Genomic DNA, 10729 nt, shown 5'->3' with positions numbered 1-10729 from the left:
ATATATATATATATATATAGAGAGAGAGAGAGAGAGAGAGAGAGAGAGAGAGAGAGAGAGAGAGAGAGAGAGAGAGAGAGAGAGAGAGAGAGAGAGAGAGAGAGAGAGAGAGAGAGAGAGAGAGAGAGAGAGAGATATAAGAGCTGGCTTGCTAATTGGCTATTAGCTGGCTTGGTAACTGGCTATTACCTGGCTTGCTAACTGACTATTGGCTGGCTTGCTAACTAGCTATTAGCTGGCTGACTGGCTTTTAAGATGGCTAACTGGCTATTAGCTGGCTGGCTAGCTGTTGGCTGGCTGGACAGCTATTGGCTGGCTAGCTAGCTATTAGCGAGCTAGTTTCATAACTGAGTTATTCCGGGCTTCCTGAGAAACTCTGCCACATCCAAAATGCCGGACGCTCATCTCAATCTACCATCTCGCGAGACAACTATAACCGGAAGTATTTGTCTTGGTCATGTGATTAACGAATGTTGCTGCTGCACCCTCAATTTTGAAACAACTATGTCGAGTGAGCATTTTTATTGGTCTGTATGCTTCCAGTGAGAATTCCTTTATTTGAGCCCGCAAGATGCTGAACGTCATTAATACGGTAAAAGGAACGGCCCTCGGAGTGGCCGAGTTTTTTACGCCGGTGCTCAAGGTAAACTTAATACAACTTCACAAGCTACCTCGTTGCTCGTTTACTGACATGCCAATGGACATATTCACCCGTAAATATAGCAATTGTTAATGTCAGACGCATTGTGACCGTTGTTGTTTTTTTCAAAAATAATGTTCGCGATGACATGTTCGGAGTAATGCGGTGTAGCAAATATACAAATGCATCAATCAGCATGGGGAGTTCGCACATGTCGTCTATAAGTACTGTCGATGCATGAGTGATTCTAGAATAGAAGCACCATTTGGGCGTGGACAAGTATAAAAACAAACGACCAAACTGATTTGTCGTTTCTAAAATTCCACAGGAATCAAAATTTAAGGAAACAGGAGTAATCACACCGGAAGAGGTAAGGTGGTGGGCGTGTTGACTTTTTGTTTATTCGTGTTTGCATACTCCAGTTTTTCCTCAACCTTTATTGAGCCAAATGCAAGTATTTGGAGAAAGCTCACTGCACTTCAACAAACAATAATGTCACAAACTATGTATACACCAAAATGATTGTACCCCCTAGCCCCCGACACACCAATCCTGAATAATAAACCTAATAAAAAAATAACATTAGTTGAAACGTGACAATTTGACCATGGTTGTGAATTACTCTAATGAAAATATTCTTCCTGTATAATAAAAGCACACTTTTTAAATGTCCTTTTTGTTTGTTAGTTTGCAGCCGCCGGGGATCATTTAGTTCATCACTGCCCCACTTGGAAATGGTCAGTATCATTGCATCCAACGTTCTTGGGCTGAAACGTTTGTGCAAATAATTTGGGTATCTCAATTTGTTTATTTGTATGTTTGTCTATTTATTTGTATCATTATTTATTTATTTGGTTTCATTTTACATGTGAAATATTGAAAAGCTCAAAATGAAACCGGTTAGACGTTGATCTTTCGAGATATGTGTGCTTTTTTTCCCATCCGGTTACCCGCTTAAGCTATAAAATTCCCCACATTCCAATAATCTGTGCTTTGTAAATATGTGTAAATGAAATGATCGCGTCTACTAGCAGGGTGAATCTAATGTATAATACACTGACTGTGTAAAATAAGAAATAAGTCAGTGTTACCTAACGACGCTGGAATGTGCATTACATTGTTGCGATGCACATGTTGATTTTCACAGAATGGTGCAATCATTCTCTGCTGGGGAAACCCGATTTGTCAAACTGAAACTATTTATTCTGGACCCTCATATTAGTTTCAGCATGAGTTCACTTTAGCGACTTGGTGGCTTTAGAATGCAGACATGGTTGGACATGCACACAGACATTTGGTTACTCCTCACTCAATGGTAATATTGTTGATCGTTCTCTGGCAAGAATATGAAAGAGAAACCCGCTGTATGTCATTTGTGGTATTATTGGTCTACTTGTGTATCCTCACCGTTGGCGTTCAAACAGCCGTGACTGAGAGGTTTCAAATACATAGATGTATTTCATGAGACTGTCTTTGGTGTTTTGAAATTTTTGATAGCGTTAAACTAAACAGGGCTAGCGCTATAGCAAATTTTGGATATCCTACCAAATATTGTATCAAATAATTGGGTACAGGTATTTGGATAGTTAAAAAAAACATTTTGACTGGATGATGAGTTTTCATGTCAAATGTTTACTCACAAGTCAATGCAATAAATAAACCAAAAAAATGAACAAATAGTAAATAAACGCACAAATTAAGGAATAAATATACAAATAGATCCATTAACTGTTGCTCGTTGAACTCAGTTGAAGTATCTCAAGGCACCACTGTATGAAGTCTGGTTGTGGTCCTTGTCATTTACTGATTACAATGAAATGGTAACACAAAGCTTGATTTTTTTTGGTTTCATTTTTACTCAGGGCCACTGGGGAGGAAGTGAAAGTAAAGCCATATTTGCCCCCGGATAAACAATTTCTCCTGACACGCAATGGTAAGAGTATTTTTTTTTTATTAATAGCTTTGTTATGAATAGTAAAATAATGAACACATAACATAAAACATGATCAGCCATGCAATCCAAATCAGTTTCTCCTCATAACCTTTAAAGGACAACCGACGTTCCCGGCCGGACAAGTTGTGTCCATAATTTGTAAAATAGCTTCAAATGACTTCTACTGAGCGTATTTTCCACCGCATATAGCTATATTTTACGTTTTAAGCCTTGCGCTGAATATTCTGGAAGTCTTGTTTTTGAGTTTGTGACGAGTCCTCACGTCACGTCACTGACCGAAAAAAAGGACACATTGTAGCAGTCCTTCCATCACGTCAATGCATTTTGCTGTACTTTGGTCTGAAAACGTCATGTAGGACGAGACGAGGGCGACAAAGCTCCATGTAAGGAATTAATCAGCCTGTGGAAACGGGCTATTTAATTTCTTACATGGCTTTGTTGCCATTTTCTGCCTTTTTTGGGTGCGACATTTCCCACCCCTGATGCCTCAAAATGACACGGAATACATTCTTTAATCGATTGCAAACATGTATGCTTTCTTCTTCAGAACTATTTGAATCATATTCATAACTGGATGAGTAACATGAAAGCATCTTCTCCGAATCTGAAGCCATTGTTTTATGCTATAAAACGTTTTTCTGATGTCAGTTAGGAAACAAAAAAGTGACGTCGGTTGTCCTATAATCATTTTAAGAAGAGCACAGAATCAAAGTAAACCTTTCACTGTTCAATCGTAGACATCATGCTCAAAATGTGCTACTTAACGACCGTATGTACAACACTAAAAGGTGTACTGGATTATGAGACACAGCTTCAATAAATGGTCTATTTTATTTATTATTATATTTTTATTTATTTTTTCATAAATTGGACACACTGGATGATAAAACTCAATCTCCAATGCATCCACTAGACTAGATGAAGCTAAGCTCTGTCCATTCGACTCAAGAGGCGTTCAAGACCGCCTCCAAAAAACGTAAATTAGCTATTACTGTACTTGAATGAAGCGACGAAAATTGAAAATAATGCATCAAAACAGAAAATAAAGGAAGGAAATAAAAAAATGAAGTATATAGCACTAGATGTAACTTATTTTATCTGGCTTTTTGATTGTGTGAATCACATTTTTTTGGATTGTATGTTTTCAGTTCCCTGTTACAAGCGCTGCAAACAGATGGAATACTCGGACGAGTTGGAGGCCATCATCGAGGAGGACGATGGAGACGGGGGATGGGTGGACACTTACCATAATGCAGGCATGGCAATATTTCCCAGCAGCAATGTGCTATTTCACTCCAAGAAGTTGACGGCGTCGACGACATGCAAATGTGACTGACTACTGTAGGGTGTACGACACTTGTAACAATGATTTGATTGTTTCCAGGTTTGTTAGGCGTCACTGATGCTGTACAGGAAATTTCACTGGACAACAACAAGGTATTTTTTTTGTGCGCATCCATTCCTTATTACATCGAGACAGATAGATGTACATCCATCCACCCAAACTCATCCTTCCATTTACCCAGACCCATCCATCCATCCACCCACCCATCACCCCATCCATCCACTGAATCCCATCCATAAACCCATCCATCCATCCATCAACCCACCCAAACCCATCCACCCACCCACCCAAATACATCCATCCACCCACCCAAACCCATCCATCCACCCACCCCAAACCATCCATCCATCCAACCAAACCCACCCACCCACCCAAACTCATCCACCAACCCACCAAACCTAAGAACCCACCCACCCAAACCCATCCATCCATCCATCCATCCACCCAAAACCATCTCTCCACTCATTCATCCATCCATCCAACCAAACCCACCCATCCATATCCATATATTTATCCATTCATTCATCCACCCATACCTATCCATTCATCCATACATTTTTCTATTCATCCATCCATCCATCCATCCATCCATCCATCCATCCATCCATCCATCCATCCATCCATCCATCCATCCATACATCCATACATACATACATACATACATACATACATACATACATACATACATACATACATATAATTTTGATAAATCAGCAACTCTGAGCTAGTTAAAAAAATAGGGAATAAAGGTTTTAAATTTGAAAAAAAACAACATATTTTGGTATTTAGTGAACTTATAGCAGTCATTGAATGCATAATTCATCATTTTCCAAAGAAGGACATGGTTCTTGGATTCACCAAGGTTAAGTACAGTACCCAAGTATTTGCAGTTGGTGACTGCTGGCGCGTACTTCAACTTTGTATTAACTCCATTCAAGGACAAGAATATGAATAGCACATCAGCGGCCTGTTGCAACGACGGCGAAGACGATGAAGACGGCGAAGCAGCCGATATGGAAGGTACCGGAAAATCTGGACCGTTTCGATCTCGCGGCGCCGTCCTGACATTTGGCTTTTGTTCTTTTCAGAATATGAGGAAAGTGGCTTACTGGAAACGGATGAGGTAAGCCGACCCCATTTGAGCGTGCAAACCCAAGCCTTGTCTCATGCGTTTTTTTTTCTCCAGGCGACCCTTGACACCAGTAAAATGGTCCAAACCAAAGTGAAAGCAGAATCCGGGAGTGAAGACGCCATCCTTCAGACAAGAACATACGATCTTTACATCACATACGATAAATACTACCAGACGCCTCGACTGTGGCTGTTTGGATACGATGAAGTACGTATCTGGCTGTTGCTCATTCCATGACCTTAACTCGAACCTTTTAAGACCCAACAAAAACATGCATACGAAATGAAGACATTTTGCAGAACATTTGCTAAATAAACCTCCTATCATATAAAAATCAGTCATGCTACTTGACACTTGTGATTGGCTAATCACTTGTGATAGTTTTTGACTCCTATAGATGGCACTCTTGGATTAAAAATGCAGTGTATTTTGAAGACATTTCCTTTGTACTAACCTCCACATTTAAACCGAAAGCACTATCTACTTAAGTGCTTCACGAAGCTTCATTTTCCCATCACTACTTGACATCAATTGCTCTCATTTTTAAATCTTTACTTTTCTTGGCTTTTGGTGCCATCTTGTGGCAAAAGGGGGTATGAAAGAAAGAATGCTAAAATACAGAACCCGATTGTTCAGAGGTGAATTTACAAATAGGTGGATGTAACCCTAACATGTCATCATTCATTTGCACTCAAACCATCAGGACTATATACAGGTAACATCCGAGTTACGACCGGGTTCCATTTCCACAAAACGGTCGTAAGTCAAACGGTCGTAAATCGAAAAGCATTCAAAATGGCTGACGAGGGTATATACGATAGGAGAGCATACGATGTCAATCTGTTGTTTTTAAGCAACATTCTCTATTGAATACGATTATATACCAACATGTTGACCGTTCATTTATAAATCTTATAACTTTTAGTGTCATCTTAATCATTGTATATTTTGTATTATTGATCTTTATTACTGTGTCGGCGCACACGCTTTCTGCTGACCCAAATACGCATGGTTCCCATGCATGCGAGCTGTCCAATAGTCGTTCTCCCTGCTAATGGAGAAGTCAGAAGAGGTCACCTGTCTCAAAGAGGCGGCGGCGCCGACCGTGAGACCGACGCGGCATTTGCATGAATAAATGCAGGGGGGGCTTGAGATTTTGGATTTTGATCAAGTTCTGCTGACTTTTTCCAAGGACAGGCAGCCTTTGACTGTGGAACAAATGTATGAGGACATAAGCCAGGATCACGTGAAGAAGACGGTCACCATTGAGAACCATCCAAACCTTCCTCCACCCGCCATGTGCTCCGTCCACCCCTGCAGGTGAGCAACATTTTTGCAAGCGAGGAATGATTGTGACCTCATAGAGCGACGTCAGCCGTTTTTCTACAGCGGCCTCTGTGCTGTTGTTTTTCTTTTTTCTTTTCCATAATTTTCAGCAAAGTCTACTTTTATCTCTGACTTTGTTTATCGAAATAATTTCTACGTTGTTTTGTTTTTTGTTTTTTTTAGGAGGAAATGTCTTCTTTACCGCCTGTCTTTTCTTTGTTTTTCTTTTTCTAGACATGCTGAGGTGATGAAAAAGATCATCGAGACTGTGGCCGAAGGAGGTGGTGAACTTGGAGTGCATATGTATCCTTTTTTTTCTCTTCCATTGCACAAAAACAAAAATCAAATATTGTGGTATGTTTGCGAGTGATGGGGAAACGAAGCTTCATGAAGCACTTATGATATTTTTTGAGTTCCCCAGATGATGCTCTTGGTGTAAATACGATGGTTAGTGCAAACGAAATGTCTTCAAAATGCATCGCTGAACCGAGAGGGCCATCTACAGGAGTCAACAAGTCACAAGTGCTTCATGAAGCTTCACTTGCCCATTGTGAATGTTTGCTGATCCACATATGAACGAGGCCCATGTTATTTATTTATTTGTTTATTTTTAACCTTGACTGTAGTTTACAGGTACCTTCTGATTTTTCTCAAGTTTGTCCAGTCTGTCATTCCCACAATAGAATATGACTACACAAGACACTTCACCATGTAGAAAATGGAAAATGGGTTACCCTGCCCCTGTGTAATTTCACATGATGTAATTTGGTGATGAGAGGATATTTGTCTCACTCTGGAACACTTTGCATGGGTTTAATTGACACAGAAACATCCATCTGGCATGGGAATTGTTGTTTTCTGTGATTGGTGATCATATCATATAGTTCTGAAATGTAATGTTTTGTCTCAAAGCAGAAGATGACTTCACATGAGCAAATTTCGATCAGTATTGTAACAGCGTAAAAATGACATTCAACAGTTTTTCAGCTCTATGTCCAATGTAAGGCTCAGCGAACTTGCCCTTAATGCTTTCCGGGAAACATTTGTCCTCCCAGACCGCATACAAATTGATATTCCATCATGGGATTTAATGCGATCCGTACTCTGCTACTTTCAATTTACGGTAGTTTTGCAAAAATGTCAAGTTTACATTCACACTAAAGGCTTAACCAAAAAGGAGCTGAATATCGCAAGACTTCAAAGGTATTGCTGGGAAAACGAAGCTTCATGAAGCACATGCGATGTTTTATGACTCCTCCAGAATGTGCTCTTGGTTTAAATGTGAAGGTTAGTGCAAAGGACATGTCTTCAAAATTCATTGCATCTTTAAACCAATAGCGCAATCTAGGAGTCAAAAACTATCACAAGTGCTTCATGAAGTTTCACTTGGCCATCACTACTCAAAGGTAACACGGTGACAAAATTGTTGCTAAACTTTTCATAGAACATAGAAATAGAAAGAATGGTCACTGAAATATCTTGCGACAGGAAAAAAAATGGCTTGACAAAAAAAAAAAGGAAAAATATTGGTGCTAAATGCGGCCAGTTATGCAACAGTTTTAATTTCAAGGTATCATGTTTTCACAAGATTGTTTTTTAAATAATTGTTAATATAGCAAAGTTGGATATTTTGGTCGTTCATTTTCAGTACATCATACCCTTTTCAGGTTTGAAGTTATTTCAGTGACCTGTTTTTTTTCTTCCTCATTTATGAAAGGGTGGATATAATTTCCCCCCCTTATTCAAAGCTCCTAAGGAATTGATTCACTTTAATGTACTATCACCTGGTTTACAACAGTTTTATTTACTTCGTACAGTTCTCTATGGTACATGTTTTGTTTTCAACGCTACAGTACATTGAAGGAATGTCAAAATAACCGAGCTACACAACTTAAGTAGACTTTTGTTGGGCTACAGTTTGGACATTGACGTCTGTCATTTGATGCTGCTTGTAATTTCCCAACCCACAATGGAAAATTCAAATAAGATTTGATAAAATTGAACTCAAAGATTATTTTAAAATGGTCTTATTTTAACATGATTCACATCACACAACTTTCAACTGGAAGGGACTAAATAATTCCTAAAGATTTGCACTTGAACAAATCTTTGATGTTCTGTTCGGGTGTTAAGCGTATCACGATCAGGCTTTATTAAGTCGATCATAAAGTATATACAGTATATATATCATAACAGCGAGAGGTGACCACCAATTACAAAAAAAGCCATTTTGTCTTAATACTCTTGAATGTGTTGATGGTCCTTTAGTAGTAGACTGAAATGTATTTTTCTTTTTTATGTAACATCATTCATTATTCATCCTTTCGTCTCGCAGCTTGTGTGGTTAACTTTGCAACAAACAAAATCCTTGTGGCACATTGTGTAAAATATTAAACAATAAATACAACCCATTGTTCACCTGAGTGACCTTACTGATGTTTAAATATAACATTCTGCGCTTCGGTGACCTTTAACTATTCTCACATTGTTATTCTGTAGTTTTCGAAATGGAAAATAACGAAATACCTACTTATATTCTCCTGTTACTCAGTTCACAGCGTTAGCCAAAGCAATAACAAAATGTTTTGATACCAATAAAAGTCGAGCTTGTTAAAAAAGAGTTTTATTTTGTATCTTCGTTTTGTATATTCCTGTAATATATTCTTTATCAAGATAAATGAGGCATAATGTTGCATTTTGTTGAGCGGATCTGGCAACCCAGTCACAGTGCTACATCCGGTCCCTTGACGGCGATCAAAGGGTTCTTGTTCAATGCTGCGAGAAGTGGTTGCTATCTGTGCTCCTGCAAATAAACATTCCACTTGTTCGAGCTAAACAAGAAGGACCATCCCGAGGCTTTAATCTCACAAATATATCCCGGTTCGGAGTAGCGGTGAGCTAACGAGGCTATCGCTAACCGGCTAAAACAGCGGTCAAGATGGATCGAGGACTGCGACTGATATTCGACGGAGATGAAGCTAAGTACGAGATATGGGAAACAAAAATGCTCGGACATTTTCATTTATTGGGGCTAAAGAAGACCCTGCTAGAAGAGCCGGTGACGAGTCCCGAAAGGGCTACGGATGCGGAGAAAAATGCCGATGCGTACGCCGAACTGATACAACTGCTAGACGACAAAAGCCTCTCACTAATAATGAGGGATGCGCCTGATGATGGAAGGAAGTCTTTGAAGATATTGAGGGAATATTATGCCGAGAAAGGAACGCAACGGATAAGAAATCTGTACACCATGCTCATGTCGCTTCAAAATGGGAACGACGAAAGTGTTACAGACTTTCTCATCAATGCCGGGAAAGGAACGTCACGGATAATAAATCTGTACACCACACTCACGTCGCTTCAAAAGGGGAACGACGAAAGTGTGACAGACTATATCATCAAAGCCGAAACCGCCATCACGGCACTCCGAAATGCAGGTGAAACAGTGGGAGATAGACTACTTGTTGCTGTGGTATTAAAAGGACTACCAGAACGTTTCAAGCCATTTGCAATATATATGGCATTTTCAGATGATAAAATCACGTTTGCAGATTTCAAGACTAAGCTACTGAGTTATGAAGCGATTGAGACATTAAACACTGAGTCAGCGGACCGTGTGATGAAGACACCAGGTCGGAGGGGGCGACATCCTACCAAAACCAACATCCGTGCCCGGCACTGTGATGGCACAAACATGGTGTGTTTCACGTGTGGGATCAAAGGCCACAGATCAAGTGAATGTCGACAGAAGACATAGTGCAGTCTTTGAAAAAGCGAGACACACAACGACGCCGCGTGTGTCGTCCCACTGAAGCCATGATGGCTGACATCATGACCAAACCGGCCTCAAAAGTCGAAGTTGATTGACTTTGCGCCCATTGTTTTTGGAAGTTCAAATAACTTTGCTGCTGTGAAATGTAAATTTCTCCACTGCGAGACTAATAAAAACAAATCCATCCATCCAATCCATCCATCCAAATGTGTAAAACAGACCATATTGTTCTATTTATTTTTGTTATAAGTGGTGGTGTTTAGAAACAGTTTCAATTTGTATAATGCTGAAGTATATTTTTATTAAGATAAATGAAGCATCATGCTGGATTTTGTTGAGCGGATCTAGCAACTCAGTCACAGCGCTACATCCGTTCTCTTGAGTTCTTGTTCAATGCTGAGAGAAGCGGTTGCTCTCTGTGCTCTGGCAAATAAACATTCCACGTGTTCGAGCTAAATAAGGAGGACCATCTCGAGTCTTTATTCCCCCAAATGCATCGCGAACACCCTGCAGATCTCAAAAGAGCTATATTAAAATGTCGTGTTTAAAAAACAATGTAA

The 10729-nt window shown here is 39.7% G+C and overlaps 1 protein-coding gene across 1 annotated transcript; it reads left to right on the top strand.

Annotated features, from left to right (window-relative positions):
• The first annotated feature begins 281 nt into the window (after positions 1-281).
• Positions 282-8815, top strand: atg3 (autophagy related 3). The gene is made up of 12 exons (XM_089008725.1): positions 282-643; positions 969-1010; positions 1328-1377; positions 2503-2573; positions 3743-3850; positions 3979-4031; positions 4878-4959; positions 5028-5062; positions 5126-5278; positions 6264-6391; positions 6632-6700; positions 7031-8815. The coding sequence occupies exons 1-12, from the start codon at positions 572-574 to the stop codon at positions 7110-7112; spliced, it is 945 nt and encodes a 314-aa protein (XP_088864851.1). The 5' UTR covers positions 282-571; the 3' UTR covers positions 7113-8815.
• Positions 8816-10729: the final 1914 nt, after the last annotated feature.

Source organism: Hippocampus bargibanti, linkage group LG01 (assembly GCF_051943395.1).
Source record: "Hippocampus bargibanti isolate YZ-2025 linkage group LG01, ASM5194339v1, whole genome shotgun sequence".
NCBI lineage: Eukaryota > Metazoa > Chordata > Actinopteri > Syngnathiformes > Syngnathidae > Hippocampus > Hippocampus bargibanti.
This window is presented reverse-complemented; position numbering and strand designations above follow the sequence as displayed.